Source organism: Cricetulus griseus, chromosome 3 (assembly GCF_003668045.3).
Source record: "Cricetulus griseus strain 17A/GY chromosome 3, alternate assembly CriGri-PICRH-1.0, whole genome shotgun sequence".
Taxonomy (NCBI): Eukaryota; Metazoa; Chordata; class Mammalia; order Rodentia; family Cricetidae; genus Cricetulus; species Cricetulus griseus.
The window spans coordinates 194,185,247-194,211,557 of NC_048596.1; the positions used below are offsets into that span (position 1 = coordinate 194,185,247).

The following is a 26,311-nucleotide window of genomic DNA, read 5'->3' on the forward strand; positions in this document are numbered from 1 at the left end:
GTTGGCATGTTCTTGTCATTCCTATGCTGGAAGGACTGAGAAAGATGGATCTCTGGGGCCTGGTGGCCAGGCAGCCTGTCATTCCTGCAGTGTTTCAGACTAGTGAGAGACCTTGTTAAAAATAAACAAACAGGGCTGGAGAGATGGCTCAGAGGTTAAGAGCAGTGACTGCTCTCCCAGAGGTCCTGAGTTCAATTCCCAGCAACTACATGGTGGCTCACAACCATCCATTATGACATCTGGTGCCCTCTTCTGGTGTGCAGATATACATGGAAGCAGAATGTTGTATACATAACAAATAAATAAAATCTTAAAAAAATAAACAAACAGAAAAAACCAAACCAAACCACAACAAGAACCCCCCCAAAAAACAAAATATCCCCAAAAGGTGGATGCTGCTTGAGAAATGACACTTGAAGTTCATTTAGCCTTCACACACACACACACACACAGAGTCACACACATATACAGCCACATACACAGATACACACATACACTTGACACATTAATCAGAAATGTGTACTTGATAAGTATATATCTGAATTTGGCAATCTAAAGAGAGTATCTTCCACCCCCCCAAAAGGGGAGTCATCACCTGTGGCTGTTGGAAACCTGGGGTTCCCTGGGGCTCCAAGGTGGGCACCCTGTGTGTTCTGCTCGGCAGGATACTGGGAAATTACTAACCTTTGTGGTTCAGAGGATTGTGAGTTGACTCCAGCCATCATATTTGTGTGCAGAGGTTGGAGGGTAGAGGGTGGTGGGTGGAGGGCGGAGGTGTGATGGTGGACACCCGGCTGTGTGTGGTCACCTTTGCTTTTTATACTTACAGGAAATTGGTGCACAGAAAGATGAGCTCAGTTTTGAACAGTTCCATCTCTTCTATAAAAAACTCATGTTTGACCAGCAAAAATCGGTAAGAGGACTCTTGTTTGTTCTTGTGTTGCTGAGTCAGATGCAGAGCTGAGAAGGCCTCAGGGAGGGGTTAGCTTTCCCCTGAGTCAGGGAAGCACACATGAGAGTGATGGTGGATGACTTTAGGAGCCTGGCAAATAGCCTTCATGCAGAGCTGTGGGGGCAGTGTCGGGGTGGGGGGGAATTCCATGGCCATAAATTTGATCAGAACTCTGAAGTTTGTGAAAAGAAAACAATATAACTTGCACTCAACTATGGACTCATTCTGGAAGGGAATCCAGCAAGTTATTCATAGCCATCTTTGGTCTTTATATTTTTATTACTTTAATTATTTTTGAGACAGGATCTCCTGTAGTCCAGGCTGTCCTCAAACTTGCCAGGCAAAGTTGGCCTTGAACTTCCAATCCTCCTGCCTCTAGCCCATGAGTACTGGGATTATAGAATGAGTTACCACAGCCATGTTATAGGATCAGGATAGAACCCAGGGCTTTGTACAGATTAGGAAGGCAGTCTAGTCACAGAGTCAACCTCTGACTTTTCCTGCTGTTACATAGACACAGCAGAGTATTTTAAAATTAAGATGCACTTTCACTTTGATCTGAAGATGGCATTTCGACAACTTTGTCTTACTGAAGCCAAGAAAACGTCACCAGATTGTTTATTAGGCCTAACTCACGCTAGCTAAATTCTAGGCCGTGTTCAATGGCCTCTATGGAGGCTCCATCTATATGAGGCAGCTTTGTGCCATTGATTAAGACATGAAAGCCATATTCATCTCTCCTCATCTGGGAGGTTGTTAGTGGTATTTTTGAGTGAAACACAGAATTAAGTAACATCTCATATATGTTTGCATGTTGTATCAGTTTTCTTTTAATCTTTGTGTGGCTTCTGGGGACTGAACTCAGTCTTGGGGCTTGCACAGTGTCCTGGTTTGGCTCTTCATTGCTGTGATAAACACTAAAAGCAAAAGCAACTTAGGAAGAAAGAGTTTATTTTGTTTACACATCTCAATTGTGCTACGTCCATCACTGAGGGAAGTCAGGGCAGGAAATGGAGGAAAGCTGCTTGCTGGCTTATTCCCCATGTTCAGCTATCCTTACACAGCTCAGGCCCTTGTGCTCAGGGATGGCACCACTCATGGTAGATTGGACACTCCAGTATCAACTAGTGTCTTTGTCATTGTTCTATTGCTGTGAAGAAATACCATAAGCAAGACAGCATTTACTTAAAACAATTTAATTGGGGTCTTGCTCATAGTTTCAGAGTGTTAGTCCATTATAGTTATGGTGGGGTCCATGGCAGCAGGCAGGGGTGGGGACTGGCAAGGACCACAGCTAGTTGCACACTTTCTTCAATGAGGCTACACCGACCCTAACAAGGCCATACCTCCTAATCCTTACAATCAGTATTCAACTGGGGATCAAACATACAAAAATATGAGCCTCTGGGGTAATTTTTTAATTCAGACCAGCACGTCCCACTCCCTGCCCACCATAGGCGTGTAGCCATTTCGTCATGCAAATGCATTTAGTCCACCTTCAGAAGTCCCCGTGGTCTTTCAGTTCCAAGACCGCTTCAAAGTCCAAAGTCTCTTCAAGGCAATCTCTTAACTGTTATCCTTGTAAAATCAAAATAAAAGAGCAGACCATGTACTTCTAAAATATAATGGCAGAGAACATACATGACCACTCTGAAAGGGGGTAAAGGGAGCATAGTGAGGACATGCTGGACCAAAGCAAGACAAAAAACCAGCTGGGCAAACTCCAAATTCTGAATCTACATATCTGATGTCAAAGTGATCTTCAGATCTCCAACTCCTTCAACCTTGTTGACTGCAACACACTTATCTCTTTTGGGCTGGTTCCACTTCCTGCTAGCAACTCTCCTTGGCAGGCATCCCAAAGCTCTGGCATCTCCAACATCTTGGGATCTCCGATGAACTCCCAGCTTCTTCTCAGCTTCATGCAGTGGCCTCTCTGTGCCTCCATGCAGGAGCCCCCCTGATACATTCTTGGCCTTAGAGGCTTCCCTTAGCTGCAGAGCGAGATTGCACAGCCCCTTTCTTGCATTCTTGACTCTGAAGCCAGAACCACATGGCTGAAGCTGCCAAGTTCTCCTGCTCGATGGAACCGGAACATGCCCCCCTCATTCAATTACAGCTGCCTCAGTTTCTGTTTTGATGATTCTCTTCACTGCTTAAGATTTCCTTTAGTTCCTTTTCACAAGTTGTAAGCTTAGCTGGGTGGGTCTTAACCTGAGGTCATCACTTCTTTATTTCATTTAGCACCAAGCTTTTGCTCTAAACTTTTTTAATCTCCTTGAGCATAGGACTTAGCTCTGTTACACTTCCTGGTGCTGCTTTTCTTCTCAAACTGTACACTTTATATTTCTCTTTGTCCAGCTTGCTTCTTTTCCATATGGATCTGCATAAGAATGATTACTAATAACTACACGACACAGTCAATACTAGGCTGTCTTGAATATCCTTTGCCAAGGCCATTAATTCAAAACTCTTAAATTTAATGCCTGGTAGATTTTTAGGACAAGGACAAACAGCAGCCACATTCTTTGCCAAAATAATCACAAGAATGATCTCAAGGCCACTTACCAATTAAGATTCTTCCCTTCTGAAATGTCTTAAGCCAGGTTGTCATACTTTACATTGCACTCAGTACCACTGTCTTCCATGCTGCTACTAGGATGACCCATTTAAGCCCCACTTAAAGCCTTCAACTTATTTCCTAAAGTCCCAAAGTCCACATTCCACTGACAAGCATCACAGTCAGGCCTGTTAAAGCAATACCCTATTCTCTGGTGCCAACTTATGTCCTAGTCAGTGTTCTATTGCTATGAAGAGACAACATGATCAAAGCAACTCTTATGAAAGAAAGCATTAATTGGGGGCTGGCTTAATGTTTCGGAGGTTTAGTCTATTATCATCATGGCAGGGACAATGGCAGCAGACATGGCATTGGAGCAGTAGCTGAGAGCTTTACATTCAATCCCCAGGCAGAGGGAAAGAAAGGGAGAGACAGAGGGAGGTACAGACGGAGGGAGAAAAAGGGAGGTGGTGCTGGGTCTGGCATGATCTTTTGAAACTTCAAAGCCCACTCCCAGTGACACACCTCTCTTTACAAGGCCATACCCCCTAATCCTTCCAAACAGTTCTTGAATGGGGGAACCAAGTATGCAAATATATGAGCCTATTCAGACCACCAAAACTAGAAATCACAGTAGGTGCTTTTACCCAATGAGCAATCTCACTGGCCCTGGTGTGTGTCTGTCTGTCTATCTATCTATCTATCTATCTATCTATCTATCTATCTATCTATCTTTTCTGGGTACAAGAAGGACAAAGGTTATATTCCTGCCTAACCTCTGATCAAGCCATGTTGTGGAAGCCATATTTTTCCTCCCTCAGTCTTCTCTGTGGGCAGTCAGTCAGATCCCCACTTATAAACAGTTAAAACTGTTAAAGCCACCTTTAAACAGGAGCCTGCAATGGCAGAGCCTTGTGCTTCTTAAAGCAGGTCAAAGTACTTTGTAGAGATACAATCTTTAACTGTCATTAAAAAACCCACACACAATGACAGCATTCATGTGAGCATTGATAGTGACAGCTGCCATCTTAGGAAATTGGGCTAGATTGAGCAAAGCTTGATTCACTCAAGATAAGTAGCTGTGGGGCTGGAAAGCTCAGTGGTTATGAATGCTTGCTGTACTTACAGAGAAGTTCAATTTTCAGCACCCGCAGACGGGTGGTGGACAACCACCTGGAACTCCATTCTAGGGGCTACAATGCTCTCTTCTGGCCTCCAATGCCACCTGCACTCATGTGCATATACCCATACACAGAGACAAACAAACACACATGAATAAAAATAAAAATTAACAAGTAGCTGTAAGTTTGACAGTTGTGTTTGGACAGACAGTTCATGGTGGCAAAACTTGAGAGTAAGGTTTGCCCCAAAGCTGCTTCTCATGTCAGTGGAGGTAGGAGTGGGTGGGATAGAATTACACATGAGCTACATTTATTTCTTTCCTCTCTCATTGGTGCTGGGACCAAACCTAGGACCACACATACACAACACATGCTCTTTGCCACTGTCTTCTATGTTCCTTTCTGTTTTAGTCACTGTTCTATTGCTGCGAAGAGACACCATGACCAAGGCAACCTTAGTCTATCCCCAGCCCAAGGTGTATTTCAATTTATGTTGAAGTGACCTCACTATGTAGCCCAAGCTATCTTAGAATTTGCTATGTGACCCAGGTTGGTCTCAAATTAACTATCCTCCTGCTTCAGCTTCTCCAATGTCACTTCACTCAGCCACAGCCTAAACTTTTTATTACGTTTCTTTTTAAGGTGTGTGTGTGTGTGTGTGTGTGTGTGTGTGGGAGGGCACTTATGTGCCTGTGTGAGAGAGAGAGAGAGAGAAGGGAAAGGAGAGGCAGACAGGGGGAAAGGAATGGGAGGGAGGGAGAGAGAAAGGAGAGAGTGGTTAGGGAGGAGGTGAGGGAGGGTGTGAACTCCGGAGATATTGATTGATTGCTTTGAGTTTTATGGACTCCTAGTCTCCCTGGGATGTACTAAGTGGAACCCTGTGGAAACATTCAGTCATGCCAAAGGCTGCCCTCTGGTGTTCAGAACACCACACTGAGTCTGAGTCTGGTTACTTTAAGCCGTTAAAAATTAACAGCCTCCATTTAAAACCCAGAGTTTTGGCAGCTTCTCCCTCCCTCCCTCCCTCCCTCCCTCCCTCCCTCCTCCCTCCCCCCTTCTTTCTTTCTTTCTTTCTTTCTTGTTTTTAAAGACAGGGGCTTTCTGTGTAGCTCTGGCTGTCCTAGAACTCACTCTTTAGACCAGGCTGACCTTGAATTCAGAGATCCATCTGCCTCTGCCTCCTGAGTGTTGGAATTAAAGGCATGCTCCACTATTGCCCTGGAGAATTTTGGCTTCTTAAAATCATTCACTCGTCCATTTTGGGATCTGTCCATTTCTAGGTCCACAGTTCCCAGTGACATCCTGTGGAAGGAAGTGGATGGCTCCCATATCCTTCCCAGGCTGGCCCAGCAGTCTCTCTCAATTTATATTCACGAGCAGCTGTAATGGCCACCATTGGTGGATAGAACTCCCTAGTCTAGCTGCATTTTGTAACTCTGTGGTTTTAGAGTTTGAATAATACCATCTGAACCTGGCGGTTTTCACTGGCTTGCCCAACCATCCAGCTCCTGTACATGCCAGTGGCTCCTTCAACCACTAGCAGAGAGTTCTGGCTCCTGAGCTCCTGGGATGGGGTGGGGGTCTCTGGAGTTGTCCTGAAGACCTATGTTCCTCACATCTGAATCTAGGCAACGGATACTTGCTTATCCATAGCCAAAAGGTTTCTGGCTTTTAGTTGCCTGTTCTTCCTTGTGCCTAACCACCTGCCTGCATTACAGCTCTCAGGGCTCAATGTTGGAAGGCTGGGCAGTAGCAGGAAAATACAGTAATACAGCATCTAGCTAGGTGACAGTGATGTGAGTGCAGGTAAGTCCCTTAGGTGGGTCACGTGACAACACGGTACTGAGGATGTTACATTTATTCTTCACAGAGCCCTATGGGAGGTTAGGTGAGGAAACCAAGCTCAGGGTGGTACCTTGCTGGGGGTCATATGCCCTGGTAAGCTGTAAGCCATAGAACCAGGATTTGACATTTCCCAACTGACTTTGATGCCCAGCCATGGATGCTTTCTGTTAGTTCCTAAAACACTTGTGGTGAAAACAATTTCAGTGGGTAAAGAGGCTTGCTGCCAAGCCTGACGTCCCGGGTTTGATTCCTGGGGCCCACATGGTAGAAGGAGTGAACTGAGTCCTGCCTGTTGCCCTCTGACCTCTACATGTGTGCGCTTAGGGATCCGTTACTTCACTTGTTCTCCCTCCCTCCATCTTCATTCTTTTTCCTTCCTCCCTCCCTGCTTCCTCCTTCTTTGTCTTTTGAGGTGCAATCTTACTGTGTAGCCCAGGATAGCCTCAAAGCCAAGATCCTCTGTCTCATCCTCCCCCGTGCTGGGATCACAGTTGCATGGCCCCTTTCATCACTCATTTCCTTCTTGTAGGGTCTGGAGGCAAATCTTGGCCCTTGTGTTACTTCACTCATGAGTACAGTCACAGAACAGCTGCTTTGTTGCTGCTTCTTGGCTTCATCCTGGTCCAGCCTGTGGCATCTCCCATGGTTAGAACATGTTCTAGGAAATGTAGAAAACTCTTAGGAAGAAAAAGATGGTCACAGAGCCTGAGAGGCCACCTGGGGCCGGGCCTGGGATTGTGTGTCCAATAAGAAGTTCATGGCTGGGCATACTTGTAATCCCAGTACTCAGGAAACAGAGGCAGGCATATCTTTTAGTTTGAAGCTAGCCTGGTCTACAAAGTAAGTTCCTGGACAGCCAGGGCTATACAGAGAAACCCTGTCTCAACAAAACAAAACGACAATGATGACAATAAAAGAGGAGGAGGAGGAGGAGGAGGAGGAGAGGAGGAGGAGGAGGAGAGGAAGAAGAAGAAGAAGAAGAAGAAGAAGAAGAAGAAGAAGAAGAAGAAGAAGAAGAAGAAGAAGAAGAAGAAGAAGAAGTCATCCAGTGGCTGTCCATCCAGCTTGTACAGACCTGACTGTGGGAAGGGAGGGGTCCACATTCCCCAAGAAGACCTGATGTCTTGGTGGGTTGTTTTGGAGTGATGCAGATAATTCTTGTCTGAGGTAGTGTGTGTGTGTGTGTGTGTGTGTGTGTGTGTGTGTGTGTGTGTGTGTGTGTTTTGGGGGTGTCCTCAAGCAGAAGTTTGCAGTGACTTTGTTTGGCTTCTGTCCTGGTGACTCTGTCCTTGGACTCTTAGAGACTCATGGCTCCCACCTGAAGAGTATCAGTGAGAAACCACAACTGTCAGTGTGCTAACCTTCAGCCTTGAGGTAACTCAGTTCCCCATCTTCAGTGCTGTGGATCTTGCTGTTTCATCTCTCCCTTCGGCATGGCTCCTTCCCTTGTCCAGCCTGTGCCTTTCTCCTGCAGCCTGAGACAAAGATGACAGTTCTTACAGCCTTTGAGCTGCCATTATTTTAGTTCTTCATCCTACTTGTGCAATAGCTGTTTGCATGACCCAAGGGTACTGTGGCTGACATGGGCATGTGCTCTGACCTCCATCACATCTTGCTGGGGTGATCAGGCTCATAGATGTCTGGAGTTACCCAGACCCCAGTGTCCACCTAGGCTCCTTGCTGGATTTGATTTGACCACAGAGTCTTATCCAGAAGTGCCTTCCACACCCTGACTGGCTTATGAGCCAAGTACCAAATGAGGTCAATAAGCTCCCTGCCTGCCCCATGTGAAGCTCTGCCTCCTCAAAAGAAACCCAAGAATGGGGGCAGTGCTTGAGTTTGAAAGAGTGGCTCAGTCTTCAGTCTGGTGATGATTTATGTGATATCTCTCAAGAGTAAATGGCACACACTGGCACCCGAAGCCCCACTTCTCCAAGCCTGTGGATGGCCAGGGGACCTGGATGTAGGACCAGAGCTGTTTACGATGTGTCTGTCACAGACCAGTAACCACAGGGCCATTTCCACCTGGAATAATTCTCACCTTTGCAGGCTATTGGCCAGACAGACGAGGCAGGCAGAGGGTTCTAACTGCCAGGCTGTTAACTAGAAACAGACAAGGAGTGTGTGGTTGTGTGTATGCACACCAGTGAGCACAAATGTGAGTAGGTACACATGTGTGTATATGTGTATCTCAATATGTGCATAAGAGTGTGTACCCATATGTGTTTACATGCGGGTGTATGAGTCTGTTTGTGAGTGCATATTTGTGTGTATGCATACCTGTATGTGTGTATGCACCAACAGTGTTCAGCCGGTGAGCTGGTGCAGATGGGAGCCAGGCGGGAGGGAGGCACTCCTCAGCCCCTCATCACATTTGCAGCAGATGTTTCAGAGGTTGTGAGGAAAGTGCTGACTGACACAGTCCTGTGTTCGTTTCCTGCTACTGAAATTGAACAGTAAAAGAGTCCTCTGTGAAACACTAAGGGTCTGGAACACAGCAGTGGACAGAGCAGTGCATAAGGGACCACAGTATCTGGACCGAAGAATGCCAAGGATGGAAGACCGAGTTTTGGCTCATGGTTTCAGTCTGTTGGGGCAGGGCAGGCACCCATGGAGGTAGATGCATGTGACATAGACACCTCATAGCACAGTGGACCAGGAAGCAGGGGGTAGCCAGGCTGGAACCTTCATGAGCTAAGCCTGCCTCCAACAGATCCCATGGCTTTCCAAAATTGCACTCCCAGCCAGGAAACAAGCCTTCAAAACACGAGCTTATGGGATGGCTCGGATTCAAGTCATGGAAAGCAGGATGGTTCTGTGTGTGTGTGTGTGTGTGTGTGTGTGTGTGTGTGTGTGTGTATGTGTGTGCGTGCGTGAGAGTGTGGTATAGATGTGTATGATATGAATATGTGTGATGTGTTTGCATGTGGTATGCATGTATGGTATGTATGTGTGTGGTGAGTATATGTGTTTTGTGTATGTATGTGGGGTGTGTGTGCTATATCGTGTATGCTATGTATATGTGTGATGTGTTTGTAGGTGGTATGCTTATGTATATGTGTGTGGTGAGTATATGTGTTTTGTGTATGTATGTGGTGTGTGTGTAGTATGTGTATGTGTGGTGTGTATGTGGTGTGTGTGTGTAGTATGTATATGTGTGTGTGATATATGCATGTGTGGAGTGTGGTATATATACGTGTGGTATGTATGTATGTATGCGTGTGTGTGGTGCTGGGCATCAACCCAGCTAAACAAGCACTCTACCCTGAGTTATGTTTCTAGCAGTTTATTAAAAACCAAAACCTATTTATTTATTTATTTATTTATTTATTTATCTATTTATTTATTAATTTATTTTTGTTTTTCGAGACAGGGTTTCTCTGTGTAGCTTTGGAGCCTATCCTGGCACTCACTCTGGAGACCAGGCTGGTCACGAACTCACAGAGATCCACCTGCCTCTGCCTCCTGAATGCTGGGATTAAAGGTGTGCACCACCAATGCCCAGCTCCAAAATCATTTTAAATGACAGTTATGTCTTTATCTGTGTTTGGCATGGGATGAGATAGGGTGTGTATTGTGGTGTGGTTGTAGAGGTCAGAGGACAACTTGTGAGAGTTGGTTCTCCTTCCACAAGGGTCCGAGGAATTAAAGTCAAGTCGTCAGGCTCGGCAATAAGCTTAGCAGTCTCTGTTCCTGCCTTTATTTCTTTGAGACAGGTTCTCCCTGTGTAGTCTGAGTTAGTCTTGAACTCATGATCCTCCTTGACTGTCTTAGTCCCCTGAGTGCTGGGATTTACAGGTGGCCACCACCACATTCAATACCACATTGATATGTACTCTTTTATTTTTCTTCTTTTACATCCATTGAGATGACATAATTTCTGCCCTTGCATCTGTGTAGGCACTATCTCTCATCTGTGGGTTTGCCTGTGCTGAACCACCCTGGCTGTCTTAGTAACGTTTCTGTTGCTGTGATAAAACACCTGACCAAAAACAAGTTGGGGAGGAAAGGGTTTATTTCAGTTTACATCTCTCAGGCCACACTCCACCACTGAGGGAAGTCAGGGAAGGAACTCAAATGGCAGGAACCTGGAGGCAGGAGCAGAAGCTAAAGCCATGGAGGAGAGAGCTGCCTTTGGGCTTGCTCCGTACACTCAGGGCCACCTACTCAGGGGGTGTCATCATCATAGTGGTCTGGGCCCGCTTATATCAATCATTAGTCAAGAAAGTGCACTACAGACTTGCCTACAGGCAATCTCCATGGAGGCATTTCTCAACTGAGGTCCCTCTTCCCAAATGACACTAGCTAGTGTCAAGGTGGCAAAATACTAACCAGGACACTTGCTTTGGTAATTAAAAAAATTACTTTTCTTTTATTATTATTGTTCAGATTTATTGTATTTTATGTGTTTGAGTATTTTGCCTGCATGTACGTGTGTCATCATGTATGTGCCTGGTGCCTATGGAGTTCAGAAGAGGGTGTTAGATCCCCTGGAACTGGAGTTACAGATGGCTGTGAGCTTCCATGTGGGTTCTGGAAATCGAACCCAGGTCCTCTGTAGGAACAACAAGTGCTCCTAACTTCTGAGCCATCTCTCCAGTCTACTGATAATTTTAAAACAGAAGTCTCACTGTCATGAGCCGCTTTGTCTGATACTCTTATTTTCTGCATGTTTCTCATTTCAGATACTTGATGAATTCAAAAAGGACTCCTCCGTGTTCATTCTAGGGTGAGATGCCCCAGACACCTTCCTGTTCAGGGCTGTGTCCTTGTGCCAAGCTGGCCTCCGGTGGTGGGGTGGGTGGGTGCTATGTGTAGTTACTGACCCCAATTTTGTAGCATAGCATGAGTGAGTGAACAGCATCTGTAGGATGGAAAGCGTTATGAGGAAGGCCTAAAAGTTTCTGTAGAGAGAACTGTGAATCTCATACTTCCTTCCTGAGTCTTCAGGGGATATGACAAACCAGTATGTTTCTCCTTTCCCCTTGCCTTTGCCTCGGCTCCCCTCTCCTCTCCTCTCTTCCCTTCTCTCCCCTGTCCTTCCCCTTCCTTCTCCTTTACTCTCTCCTCCCCTCCCCTCCCCTCCCCTCCCCCCTCCTTCCCCTCCCCTCCCCATCATCTTCCCTGCTTCTCTTCCCAATGTGTCACTTTGTTGTCTGTTGCTGCTCTGGGCTCCTGGTTCTGTCTGTCTGAGCATTCTGAACTCATTGCTGTGCTCTTCAGACCTCCTATAGCTCTTGAATGCTGTCCTCTAAGGTGGTCTTGTTGGGGCCTCTCTTTGAGCTTCTTCTATCTCTATTTTGAGGTTAGTAGCATGCTCAGCACCACAGGGCTGGGGCTCAGGGCTGAGGTATACCTTTTCTTGCAAATGTCCTTCTCTCTTACCACCCCATCCCTTTCTCGGAGGGCAGGAACACAGACCGGCCTGACGCCTCTGCTATCCACCTACAGGACTTCCAGAGGTTTCTTTTACATGAACAACAGGTGAGAGGGTTGCAAGATGTGGTGTGAGGACACAGTGCTCCCCTGGACACACAGAAGAGCTGTGGTCTCCCTGAGGTGGGGTAGGGTGGGGCTTCAGACTGCTGTCCTGCACCACTGGGCCTCTTCAAATTCCCAGTCTCCTATCACCACTTTTTCTTTTTTTTAAAAATAGATTCTTCTCTCTTAGAATACATCCCATCCACTCCTCCTAACTCCCCCCTCCTTCCCTCTCCCCAAGATCCACTCCCCCTTCATTTCATCTTTAGGAAAGAGCAGGCCTCCAAGAGAGGACAGCCAAACAGGACAAAATAAGTTACAGTAAGAAAAGGTGAACACCCTCATATGGAGGGTGGGCAAAGCAACCCGACAGGAGGAAGAGAGTCTCAAGAGCAGACAAGAGTCAGAATACACCCGCTCCACTGTTAGGAGTATCATAAAAACCCCAAGCTAACATATACACAGAGTAATCCATATTTCCCAGTTCCCCCCGCCACCCCCAAAAGCTGAAGTGGACAGCCAGGTGTAGTGGCATCTTGCCTGTGAACCTGTAACAGTGGCCATACCTTCAGCCAGGCAGTGTGGACCTCATATACCCATTTCTCAGATGAAAAGTCAGGAACATCATGTACTTTTATCTCCCCAGCCTTCTGCATTCTAGTGAGTCTCCCCTCCCCCCTTTCCTTTGGCAGAGAACTCTAAAAGTAGCTATTGCATCATTCAGTTTGTAAATTCTTCAGTACATGTCTCTCACAGATAGGAACTTACTTTTTGAAGCTCACAGCCATGACACTCCTAGGATTTTTTTCTTTTCTTTTTTTACTGTTCTTGTTGTTGTTCTTATTGTTAGGTAGGCTGTATCTGGATTTGTTTGTTGGTTTGTTTGGTGTTGAGGATTGAGTCAAGGGCCTCACACACGTTAGCCAGGTTCTTTATCATTGAGCTGTATTTCCAGGCATTAAAAAAAAGCAAAACTACTTAAAATTTTTTAAGACATGTTTTACTAAATTTCTCAATATGGCCACACGCTCCCTCTGTAGCCCAGGCTGTCCTTGAACTTGATGTCCTCCTAGCTTAGCTTCCTGAATTGCTGATACACCTCTCCCATACCCTCACATTTCACTCTATGTTTGGGTTTTATTGACCACAGCGAAGCTAACTATTAGAGAGGCACATGTATCACTAGCGAAGCAGCCCTGAGCTTGGACATGGTGGCTGCTGGCTGTGGGCTGGGCAATGGCAAGTAAAGATTTTAATGTCTGTCATGAGTACACCTGTCAGCCTGGGACACTGAGTGAAGGTGATGGAGAGGAGGTTTTGTTTGCCTAGCATGAGCCCTCAAGACTGGAGGATGTTAAATGAAGTGGAGAGTGAATTCTGTTGGGCACAGCGTGTGTGTGTGGAGGTCAGAGGATAGCTTGCCAGAGCTGCTAGACTCTACCATGAGAGTCCCAGAGATCAAATCTTAGGTTGTTGGGCTTAGTGGCAGGCACCTTCACCCTTGGGTCATCTTACCATCCCTTAGATGTATTTGGACCCCTAGCATCTTGGCATCCCAAACTTCTTTAGGAAGATCCTGTTGTCTGCCCAGCCACAGCAGTCCCAAGTTCAGTTAGCAAGATAAAAGTGTGTGCTCTACAGAGGAAGGAGAGAAGGGCCGTCCAACCAAGGTGTTTGCATCAAATATCCTGTACTTTGAGCAGTCCAGAAGCTAAGGACCAAACCCAGGGCTAGTGCTCTACCACTGAGCTAAATCCCCAATCCCACAATCCATGCTTTTAACACCACTCTGATCAGGGAATTTACAGCCTGCTAGCTGTTTTGATGTCTGTAATTCAGGAAGATCTGTTAGTTAACCACAGTGCTGGCTGTGGTGGCTTAGTCCTATGGTGGTGAAGTATGGCCTCATCACCCCTATCAGCATCTTTGGGCTTCTGTTCTTTCTAATGCCCCCTCCCTGACTCTTTCTACCCAACCACACACTCATCTCCATCACAAGGAGATGCACTATAGAATATCTTCAACCTAGAAGGTATCAGCCAGGCTTTGGGTCTGCACGGCATTTTTCTTCTTGTTGCTTGTAGATAGTTGGGGTTTCAGAGAGTGGAGAGGAAAACAAGTCACTGGGTGCTATGGGCTCTTTTTTTTTTATGAAGGAAATGCTTCTGGAATGTCCAGCATTATGCAGGATCTGCTAATAGGCCTAGATTTGTGGATCTGGGTGGCACTACATGCCTGACCCCTGGAGGAGGGGATGTGTAGTATCCATTTAGGTCCCTTTGCCCAAGGGACAAGTGGAGTGATTTGGAACCTGACCACCCTGCTACTTATGAGTTCTGGAGACCTGGGATCCTCTTGAGGTAGTCCTGAGCCTGTGTGTCTTCTTCTCTATGTGACAGTAACATTATGCGACTTGCAGGATAGTGCAGACTAGAGGACCATACAGGGATGAGAATATTTGATAAACTATCGTGAACTGGAGGCTTCCCGCAGTAAAGAGCACACAACTGATTCCATATGGTCTCATCCCCCAAACCCATGCAATACCTAACTATTGTTACTCTCCTTTCATGAACCAGGAGGCACATAGAAGACACACACCTTGTCACCTTGACTGAGCCAGGGGACACACTCTAGTAGGCTGGCTGTATAGTTGCCTTTCTCATTACAATGACCAGAAGGAGCAATTTCAGGGGAAGTGTCAGGGTTTATTCAAACTGCAACACTGGCATAACTCGCCATGCTTCCTGGTACTTCATGCTGACGCCTGGAGGGAGTGGCCTAGTGCAGCGAGCCATTCACATGCTGGTGGTTACTTTACTTATGTAGATGACGTTTTATTGGGATGACATGCTGAAAGCCTGAATTTGGTCTGTGGCTGCTTTCACACTGAATGATAACAGCAGTTAACACTATGGCCTATACAGAAGGTGTTTGCTCACTCCTGGCAAAAGCCGTACTGGGATGGGGCTTTGGTGTGTGAACCTGGATGGCAGGTGTATTTGAAACTGGATGATGGTTCAGTCTTTGGTTACCTTGACTATGTCCTGGGAAAGACATTGCCTGTCTGTCTGGTGATTCTGTGTTGTGTTTGTCATCTTTAAGGAGCTATGGGCTCAGGATCTGAACAAAGTCCGGGAACGGATGACCAAGTTTATCGATGACACCATGAGAGAAACTGCAGAGCCCTTCTTGTATGTGGATGAGGTGAGTCGGCTGGGGCTTGTCACATGAGCAGGACCTTTCGGCTTACCCCTGTGTCTTCTTTTGTCCCTTCCTCTCAGAAGGTGTCACTGTCAGGTGCCCTGAGACTGACTCCTTGGGGAGGGAGTAGTTTTCACAGGGTGGGGACTGGTCCCATCTTTCACTTTCCTTATTCTCTTCTGGGTGAGTTTATTGATTTCGCCACTAGAGGGCATTTACCACCAGGGAGAAACCAGCCAAACAGAATAAATGCTAAGATGCCTGGGCCTGCAAGTCATTTCTAAATGACTCTTGACCTTGTACAGGTGGCAGAGAAGGGACAGAGGGGACATGGGTTATTACCTCATCATTGGGACTGTTTAGTTTATAGCAGTAAAATGTACTTCTGAGCCAGTCAGTGTTTCTGATTTATAATTTTTTTTAAGTGTTAGGAGTAGGTAGTTGGGAAAGTTCCTAGGTCCCTTCTCTGCCTCTGTGTTGGCAGTAGTAGGAATTGAACCCAGGGCCTTCAGCATGCTAGCAGGTGCTCTACCGTAGACCTATACCCTTTCCGTGTATATGTGTGTGTGTGTGTGTGAGTGTGTGTGTGTGTGTGTGTGTGTGTGTGTGTGTGTGTGTGTGTAGGCCAGAGTGTTGGTCCTTATCTGCCACCTCATTTGAATCAGGGTCTCTCTATGGCTGTGGCATATGCCAGGTTCATCAGCCCTGGAGCTTCTGGGATTTCTCCTGTTTTCACTTCTCAGCACAATGGAGGAACACGGGGGTTACAGCATGCGCTACCACATCCAGCTCTCATGTGGGTTTTGGGGTTCAAACTCATGCCCTCATTCTTGACCCATGAAGCATGCTTGACCTATGAAGCCTTCTTCAGCCCTTTTCTTTCTTTTTTTTTTATTAAAGATGCTAGGAGTTGGGATTGGGATAGGAAACTCCATCCTCTCTTCAATGTTCAGCATCACACAGTAGCTTCAGATTCATTAGCCAAACACTCTGCCACTCAGTCCTCCTTTTTGAGGCAGTTATTAGTAAGTTGTCCAGGCTGGACTTGAACTCACTGAACCCAGACAAGCCTTGACTCTGTGATCCTCCTGCCTCACCTTTCTGAGTATCTGGAACAAAAGACCTGAGGCCCTAGGCTGGGTGTCTTTCCACACTTCGATGTTCTCATATGTGTAATGTTCTGTCTCTGATGCTGAGCGCTGGACTCACAGATGGTTAGTCACCGGTATGACGTGAAGCTCTGGTGTGGGCAGCAGGAGCTTTAGCAGCAGTAGACATTTTTGGATACATGTTAAAGAGGGAAATGATGTGTAGGTCTGTGAAGTGCTTATGTTGAGAAGGATGGCTGCAGTACGAGGCATCTGTATTGAAACCTTGGGAAACTGAGGTCTGGGGACCATCTATTGGTACCATGTATCAGAGCCATCCGGCTGCGTGGGCGGCAGATAGAAGCAAGTAGACTCCATGCTCCTTGTTCCACCACGACTCCATGTTGGTTATCTTTCAGTTCCTCACATACCTGTTTTCACGGGAGAACAGCATCTGGGATGAGAAGTATGACACGGTGGACATGCAGGACATGAACAACCCCTTGTCACATTACTGGATCTCCTCTTCCCACAACACGTGAGTTTCCAAGTGAGCCCAGGCTGGCCCCACAGCACAGCCCTGACCGTGAAGGGCTGTGGGGTGAGTCCCACATTGTTCAGAAGGATGGGGAGAGGGTTAGGGGAACACCACTCTTTCCAGCTAGTACTGGGATGACTATGCGTCATCTGTGGCCTTCTAAGCAAGTTTGCAAAGTTGGCTTTCTATGATTTGATCATCATGCCTTGGAAGTGTTCACTCAGCCAGTGAGCCAGTGTTTGCGGGACATCTACCCTGGGCCAGGCTCTCTGCCTAGCAGGTGTGAGATTCATCAGTGAACGAGGCAGGGGCAGTTACATTCTCAGGTGCTTGGAGAAGACAGCATTCACTGAGTGTCAGCTACAAGCACCAGCTGGTGGCTGAACAGAGGGTCTGGCGATGAGAGTTTCCTGCCGAGAGCTGCATGTGCTAAGGGGCAGGAGCAGTTGGGAGGCATTTCTAAGGCTGGAGTAAAGAGTCTGGGGGGATAGCGGCAGGACAGATGGTCAGCCTGAGCAGAAGCTTATAAGTCACAGGGCATGAGGGAGCCTTGGGCCACTTCAGCCAGGGAATGTCACGCTCTGTTTCACTTCTTTGGATAATTATGCTATTTGTAAAAGAGTAGGGTGGATCAAGGGAGTGAGAAGGGATGCTGCCTTCCAACGTCAGTGTTTAGCCAGCCTTCAGGATGAGGGTGGAATTTTTGACTTTTAGGCTTTTTTCTCCGGGGAATGGGTAGGTGGTATGTCTTGAGTTCATACTTTGGGACAGTGGATTCTCCAAGCCTAGAGACAGCTGAGGAGCGTTCTGAGAGGGAGGGTGGCATGGAGAGAAGGCAAGGATGCAGCAATTCATACTTTTCAACCATCAAAAAGCCTCCTAAATAACAATAATGATAACATTATTATATTATATTATAACAATAATAATAATAATAAGTAACCAATAAATGGGCTCTCAGAAAAATGGATAAAGAAAATGTAATTCCTGTGTAATGTGTGTGTGTGTGTGTGTGTGTGTGTGTGTGTGTGTGTGTGTGTGTGTGTGTAGCTGTGAAGGAAATGAAGTCATGACATTTGTGAGAAAATGGATGGAGCCATAAATCATTATGTTGAGTAAAATAAACCAAACTCAGAAACATGACTATTGTTTGTTTAAAAAAACAACTGTTTTATGGCAGTTTTTGTTGACTAGGTTCATGGCACCATACATCCTACCAGGAGTTGTTGAGCCTGCCTGTGCTGGCCCCAAGGCTCAGGGATGAAGCTAGGACCCATTTCTACTGGCACTGAGAGCCCAGTGGGCAGCTATAGGGGTCCAGAGCTTACTCTCTGCTTTCTCTTTGCTCCTGACACCCTCAGCCCAGGTCTCCAAGAAGGAGCACACCATCTTCTTTGCATTTGGATTGCTTAGGTAGCCATTATACACATCTCATTGGTGGTCCCAAGCCCAAGGCCTTAGGATGGCATGTATGTGACTCAGTCCTTCGCCTGAGTGTTTTTAGATAGAAGACCTCAGGCCCATAGGCTTGGGCTTGGATGGTCTCTGTCTTAGGTGGGGTATCTATTGCTGTGAAGAGACACCATGACCATGACAACTCTTCCAAAGGAAAACATTTAATTGGGGCTGGCTAACAGTTCAGTGGTTTAGTCCATTGTCATCATGGTGGGAAACATGGCAGTGTGCATGCAGACAGGTGCTGGAGAGGGGATGAGAGTTCTACATCTGGACCCTCAGGCAGAAGGAACTAAGGCTAAGACAGTGGGCCTGGCTTGAGCATCTGAGACCTCAAAGACCTCTGGGGGCCATTTTTCATTCAAACCACTACAGTTTCCAAGCATGAACCGTGTACAGTACTGTCTTTTTTTTTCTCTTTCTTTCTTTCTTTCTTTCTTTCTTTCTTTCTTTCTTTCTTTCTTTCTTTCTTTCTGGCTTTTTTGAGACGGGGTTTCTCTGTGGCTTTGGAAGCTGTCCTGGAACTTGCTCTTGTAGACCAGGCTGGTCTTGAACTCACAGAGATCCTCCTGCCTCTGCCTCCCGAGTGCTGAGATTAAAAGCGTGTGCCTCCACCGCCCTGCCAGTACTGTCTTCTTGACATGGCTCATTCTCTGTCCCTCAGGTACCTCACTGGGGACCAGCTGCGTAGTGAGTCCTCCACGGAAGCATATATCCGCTGTCTGCGGGCTGGCTGTCGTTGCATAGAGTGTGAGTATTCTGTCCTGGCCAAGATGATGTAATGAGCGGAGCCATGACGCTCTGGGTTTGCTTGTTGCTTTTTGGTGTTAAAGACTTTAATATTGGTGGCAGGGGGGAGGGAGACAAGCTGAGGGGACCTTGTGCTGGTAGGGGATGGGGAGGGAGACAGGCCAAGGGGTCTTCAGGCAGAGAAACTGCAGGGAAGAAGGTGATTGAGGATTTTCCCCTAGAAGACAGTTGTCCCCAAGCAAGAAGTGCCATCTGGTTGGGCACCTAGAAAGAGTCCTGATACAGTAGGAAGCTGGGGGCCAGAAGCAAGGGTTCCTTTCTGCTAAGAGGAACACAGTTACCTTCCTGTTAGCATGACACACACAGGATCCATGTGTCTATAGCTGAGGCCTTGAGAGCAACCATGAAGGGGACTGTCAGGTTTAACTGTGGCCAGGCAGATGGCAGAGTCTTATTTCTATCTGCCTTTTATATTGCCTCTCTGGCTCTTTCGTGTGTGTGTGTGTGTGTGTGTGTGTGTGTGTGTGTGTGTGTGTGTGTGTGTGTGTGTGTGTTTACATGTGTGTATCACCATGTTCATGAACACACGAAGTTGACATCAGTTGTATTCCTCAGTCACTCTTTATCTCTTTATTTATAAGGAAGGGTCTCTTAGTGAGTCTGTAGCTCTAGTCTAGCTAACCAGCTTACCCCATGGATCCCTTGTCTCCTCTTGCTCAGAATCTACATGGGCTCTGGGGGTTTGAACTCTGTTCCTCATGCTTACACAGTAAATGATTTATCCCTTGAACAATCTGTTCATCCCATCTTTGGGTCTTTCCTTCCCAGCCTCATCCTGTCACCAAAGCTCCTAGATGTTTGGCTTAGTTAGAATCCTATCATTGCAACAAGACACCTGAGATACTGAGCTTAGTGATGGAGGAAGGTTTATTGTTTACTTCTGGTTCTGTATCTTGGGTTGGGAGCATTATTTCAGGTCTCCAATGACAGGCCATGACAAGAAAATGTGGTAGAGCCAATGCTTCCACCAAACTAGGAGAGGAGGGAAAAGAAGAAGCTGGTCTCTTTATCCCTTTCAAGGACACTCCCTCAATGACCCAAGGACCTCCTCCTTGTCCTTATATAGGAACCAAGTCTGGTGACACTTTCCTAAGTCATAGCCATGTGTGTGGCTGAGAAAACAGCCCAAACCATAGACTTCACCTCAAGTGTTTTCAAACCTGCTTATCCTGTGTTAGAGCTTAGTGGCAGCTACATGTGTACCTCCTGGATGTGTACTTTTCCCTCTGGGAAACAGCTGTGAGAAAATGGAGTCAGAAGTCCCAAGCTCCAGCTTCCTGGGGGTTGTTCAAGCCCCCAGACTTATTTCTGTTTGCACAGTTTATCACAAACCTTTAAGAAACTGTGTCATTGCTCTGTGTTTCTCCTGGTGAAAGAGGAGAGCCTTGAACAGCTGACACAAGAAAATGAAACCTGTTATGAATATCTTATGAAGAAAGATGCATTGGAAGGAGATTTTTAGGGAAGTGTGTTGTGTTTTGTAAGCCTGTAGATACGACCATGTCTGTGCCGGTGAACTTGGGTCAGCCCTGGAAACGGAGCTGGTGTGGGGGCCTGGGCCTAACCTCATGTTCTCAGCCTAGCCGCATGCCCTGTCTACTTGTTCCTTCTTGGTAGCTGTGCTTGCTAGTGCTGAGCACCTGTGTTTTCCTCTCAGTGGACTGCTGGGATGGACCTGATGGCAAACCTATCATCTACCACGGCTGGACACGGACCACCAAGATCAAGTTTGATGACGTTGTTCAGGCCATCCGAGACCATGCCTTTGTCACCTCCAGGTTAGTGGCTATAAAGGGAAAGCTGCTTAGGGCTGGAAACACAGACAGACAGACACACATACACACGTACACACTTGCATATGCATACTGCCGGCTTCTTCCAAACCCCAGGGAGCTTGGACTCCATTTCGCTAGTTACTGGCAAGTGGCCCTATGAAATGATAGTGGTCTTAAAAATTGTGTTTACTATTTAAATTAGATGCATGTGTATGTGTGTTTGTGTGGATATGCGCATGTGAGTGCAGGTGCTGGAGCAGGCCAGAGGCACTGGATCCCTGCACCTGGAGTTACAGGTGGCTGTGAGCTGCTAGATGTGGGTGCTGGGAGCTGAGCTGGCGTCTTTGAAAGGAAGAGCATGATGAACTCTTCGCCTCTGAGCCATCTCTTTAGACGCCATGAGACCGAGCTTTAGATGCTTTCTTCTGGTCTGAGTCCAGCTCTGTGAGTCTGCGGTTCTTTGCCGTGATCCCCACATCTTACCTATCACGGTGATGGTTGTATGAAACTCGCAGGGCCTAAGACAAAATGACGTGAGCCATGCTCAGTGCTTAGTGGTGCGTATGGTCTGCATTCAATAAACAGGCTCCGATGGTTTTGAGGCGATTCCTGCCCGAGTTCCTTGAGTTGGGTGGGGGGCTGGGCTGAGGCAGTGAGGCTGTGAACAACTTTTCCTACTCATCAGAAAGCCTTTCAGTCAGTCTGCAGAGCTCACATATACCCTTCTACACATAGCCTCAGCCCTTTCTTGGGCATTCCTCCCTCCATCAGCCGCTGAGGCCCTGAGGGACCCTGTGTTCACAGAGATGGTCGAGCAGGCAGCTACTTAGACTGTGTCAGCTTCCTGCCATGATGAAAAGATGCTGCTGTCACAGGTTTATAAAGAGGGGGAGCTCATTTGGGATTGTGCTTGGGAGGCATTTCCTGACCAGTATAGGCAATTGTGGAAGGTTCCTGCTTCCCGTCTTCTGGCTGACTCTGTCCTCTGCCACCTGCAGCTTCCCCGTGATCTTGTCCATTGAGGAGCACTGCAGCGTGGAGCAGCAGCGTCACATGGCCAAGGTGTTCAAGGAAGTGTTAGGAGACCTGCTGTTGACGAAGCCCACGGAGGCCAGTGCTGACCAGTTGCCCTCACCCAGCCAGCTTAGAGAGAAGATCATTATCAAGGTAGGTATGAGTGTGGGACTGCTGTCTACTAGGGTTGTCATCATCAAGGACAGGCGTCAGAGGCCCAGTGCCAGACTCCGGGTCTCACCTTCTTTACCATCTTTCTGATCTTGGGCAAGATCTTGATCATTTAACCTCTGGGTGCCTCTGTGCCCTTCTGGTAATTGGGGTGATATTGAACCCAGTTACCTGGTTCCCTTGGTAGGGAGGGGCAGGTGTGAGTGGGTATGTGCAGAAGGCTTGTCACCGTGCTCGCACTGTCATCAATTCTATACATAATAGCTATTTAGCGAGACACTGTCTTAAAACAAGACAAATGGAACTCATTCATTCTTAGGTAAACCTCACCAGGCCTGTCTGTGTGTCAGTCTTGTGTGAATGTTGGAGGGTTCCAGTGGCCCAGGTCTCATTCCTGCCCCTGGGAGCACCCAGATTATGGGGTATGGATAGCTGCTAAGAGGGTGTGAGTGGCAATGGGATGCTTGGCTTGGCATTCCTGTTCTATGGAAGGAACACATGATTTTATCTGCCCTTGGGGACGTCAACATTTGGATATTTGTGTCTTTAGGATAAAGAGACCAGATAAATAGTGAAATAAGGCATGCACAAGTTTATATTCCTGGTAAGAGGTAGAATATTCTAGTAGCTTTGGGCATTGGTTCCCCAAGTGATTCGGGGACTAAGGATCCTGACATCTTACTCCATCTACAGGGTAGGGGTTTTTGGTGGGGCCTCCATAGGCCCCCAAGAAGTGAGAGTTAGAATTTAGTGAGAGGGAAAAGACATGGGAATTTGGATCGGGAAATACTGCATCTTATTGACCTATAAGTGTCAGCAACATTTTCCTCTTCTCTCAGTCCCCGCCTCCCCGCAAAGCCCAACCTAAAACATAAGGAAACAGAAGCAGGGCTGCGGCTGGAAAAGAGGCAGGGATGAGAGGTGGGGGGTGGGGTGGGGAAGATGGACTAATTTCAGACTGAGTGGCAAGGAGGGTGCCTCTGAGGGAGGAGAAGTCTCCAAGAACAGAACTGAGATTGTTGGGAATGGCGCCATCAAAGGATCTGGGGTAGGAGAGAACAGATGCATGCTGGTTAGCTGATGGTGGGTGAATTCTTGCGGGCTCAAAGAGTCTGAACTTGGGTCTTTAGCAGGGAGGGCTATGTGAACTTTCTCCCCTTCAGCATAAGAAGCTGGGCCCCCGAGGTGACGTCGATGTCAACGTGGAGGACAAGAAAGATGAGCACAAGACCCAGGGAGAGCTATACATGTGGGACTCCATTGACCAGGTGGGCCTGGGTCCCCCTTGCTCCACACAGAGCTGTGGGTGCTGGCTCTCAGCTGTCCTAGGCTCCCTCCATAAAGTCTGGCACTATCCCTGCCTTTACCCCATTTGGAGCCACGTAACTTGTCTTCTTATTGCATTATAATGTTTTCACATAACTTCATATTCAATTAAATATGTACTTACACACAGACTAACACTGAAGACTGCCATATACCCTGAATTCAGGACTTTTCCATGGTGCATAATGGCTGAGTAACCCTTACCTCTTGTTCTGCCTTGGTCTTCCAGGGACCTTTCCCAAACAAGACAGCCTGTTGTACCCACAGTAACCAAAACATCACGGTGCTGTGACACTGTCACCTTGCTGTGGATTATATTTCTACTTCACCCCTTGCTCGCTGTGTTAGGTAGATGTTTGTCACGGTGACTAAGTGCCTCTCCAAGACAGCTACTTGGGAGAAATAGGAGTTCTTTTGGCTCATGACCTTGGAGGGCTCAGTCTGGGCCACTTGCTTCTGTGACTTCCGTGTTGGTTCATCATGAGGCAGAGCATCCGGATGGAGAATGTGTGGAGGAGCCAAGTGGCTCGCCTCATGGTGGATGGGAGATAATAAGTGTTAAGAGATCAGTCCTTTAGAGGCACAGCCTCAGTGACATCTCCTTCAGCCAGGCCCAGCTTCCAACTGTCTGTTTAGTTATGAACTTGTCAACGAATTGATTAACCCCTTCATGAAGTGGATGCCCAATGACCTAGTCCGCCCCAAGGCCCTATCAGTTACAAGCAACCCTTTAATACATAGTCCTTGTGGGAACTGGCTTTGGTTTAAACTATAACATTTACTTATGTTCTTTTCCCAGCACATATATTGGCAGTCTTAACTTGCTGTTGCCTTCCAATCTGAGATTGTTTCACCCCATATCATCATCTTCTTCTTCCTCTTCCTCTTCTTCTCCCTCTCTCTTTCCTCCTTCTTTTTGGTTTTTCAAGACAGGGTTTCTCTGGGTAACTGTCCTGGCTATCCTGGAACTCATTTTGTAGACCAGGTTGGCTTTGAACTCACTGTGATCCTCTTGCCTCTGCCTCCAGAGCGCTGGGATGAAAGGGCCACCACCGCCCAGCTTATTCTTATTATTAATTGTGGTAGAGTACAATTTTCAAGCTTTAATGCTTCTCCCACACCTCCTGGCACCCATATTCACTTGAGTTTATCCCACATCTGTTCTAGTATCCTATAAATAAACATGAAATAGATAATAAATATAAAATAAATAAAATTTAAGTAAATCACAATGAAATGTCACATATACACAGTGGAGTCTGATTCAGCATCTAAGAATGAATCTATAGCATGTACATCTGGAGATTGGGATTTTTAAGAGACAAATAAGTATATTGATGATTTATCTTATATATTTTTAAACTCTAGATTTTTAAAAATACGTATGGATCTGGGGGCTGGAGAGATGGCTTGAGTAATTAGTAGCATTTGCTGCTCTTCCAGAGTACTTGAGTTTGGAGGCCAGCATCCATGTTGGGTGGCTCACAACCATCTGTGTTCCAGCTCTACGGCATCTGATGCCCTCTTCTGGCCTCCATGGGCACTGCATTCATGTGACAGACATATATATATATATATATATATATATATATATATATATATTATATTCAACAAAAATCCCTTTCAAAATATATTTATTTATTACATATAAATGTATGTAAATATAAGCATATTTAGATTTGTGTAAGTGCTTCATATATGTGAGGGGTGTAAACGTAGAAGAGATCTCTTTATGGAGGAGAGAATAAGCACAGGGAGGAGACATAATGAAAGAGGTAACAGAGGAATGAATCCAGCCAAGTTCAATGACATATATGTGTGAAAATGACACAGTGAAAGCCATTGAAAATTGCTTTTTCAGACAGGATCTCACTATCTAGCTCTAGTTGGCCTGGAACTTGCTCTGTAGACCAGGCTTGTCTCTAACTCACAGAGATTCACCTGCCTCTGTGTGCTGGGATTAAAGGGGTGTGCCACCATGTTCCCAAAACCCACTATTCTATACAGTAATTTAAGAAAATAGTGAAATATAAAGTTGCTATTAGGTCAGTTGTCTGAAATGGTCCAGAAAAGCTTACAAAGCAGGTAACGGGCTGTGCTTCTGGCTCAGTAGCAGAGCCCTTGCCTATCATGCATAAGGCCCTGGGTTTGATCTCCAGGACTGAGGAAGAGTTAGGTGAATTAGGAAAAGCTATTCATGAGGGCACATAATCTCATTTTCCCTGAAAAGCTGCACATTGGCAATGCAACAGAAATTCTATACTCCCTCTCATCTACTCCTAGACACTGATTTTAAAAGTCCTGAAAAATACCAGGAATCCAGAAGCAGATGTTTTAAAGAGCAGATCTTGTAAAATCATTATAAATGTGAAAACTGGGGCAGGGCAGTCCCCAGTGAATGCTGGGGTGATGTCCCACAGGTCCCCAGAGTCAATGGGCCTGAGACCTTGGGGAGACTAATGCCAGCCTGGCTCTCTAGAAATGGACTCGCCACTACTGTGCCATTGCTGATGCCAAGCTGTCCTTCAGTGATGACATCGAACAGGCTGTGGAGGAGGAACTGGTCCAGGTAGGTGGAGACCTGCCTGCCCTTGCCTTCTGGATCTGGGCTTGTTCCAGGAAGATCCCCACCTGGTGACTTAGTGTAAGGCTTCATATATCTGGGCTGGCTAGAGCATTCTCACCCCCAAGCATCTACTGCTTTGAGCAGCAAAGCTTAACTGGCTTTTCCTGATTGGCTAGCTAGCCCTAGGGCTTAACCAGTAAGATTCAAGGCTCTTTCCTGCTCCCTATAGGGCCTGACTGGCCTAAGGTCTGGGACCAGTGTTCCCTGGGGGAGGTGATGGGCCTGCCCCCTGCCCTGCCCTAGGTGTTCCCTCCAGCTACTGCTCATCTTTGGGGTTTTCTTGAGTACAGCCCCGGGTGAGCTCAGGCTTGTGGTATTGGGGACTACTGAACCCGTCTTAGGACT

The 26,311-nt window shown here is 46.7% G+C and overlaps 1 protein-coding gene across 2 annotated transcripts in view; it reads left to right on the forward strand.

Moving 5' to 3' along the window:
* Plcg2 (phospholipase C gamma 2) overlaps positions 1–26,311 on the forward strand; it is a 140,933-nt gene that overhangs the window by 68,978 nt on the left and 45,644 nt on the right. For both annotated transcript variants that reach the window (XM_027410778.2, XM_035442708.1), the window contains 10 exons: positions 830–913; positions 11,164–11,207; positions 11,890–11,962; positions 15,065–15,166; positions 16,671–16,789; positions 18,909–18,994; positions 20,712–20,832; positions 21,828–21,996; positions 23,178–23,282; positions 25,820–25,909. In XM_027410778.2, the coding sequence (XP_027266579.1) occupies positions 830–913; positions 11,164–11,207; positions 11,890–11,962; positions 15,065–15,166; positions 16,671–16,789; positions 18,909–18,994; positions 20,712–20,832; positions 21,828–21,996; positions 23,178–23,282; positions 25,820–25,909 (993 nt within the window). The remainder of the gene's footprint in view (positions 1–829; positions 914–11,163; positions 11,208–11,889; positions 11,963–15,064; positions 15,167–16,670; positions 16,790–18,908; positions 18,995–20,711; positions 20,833–21,827; positions 21,997–23,177; positions 23,283–25,819; positions 25,910–26,311) is intronic.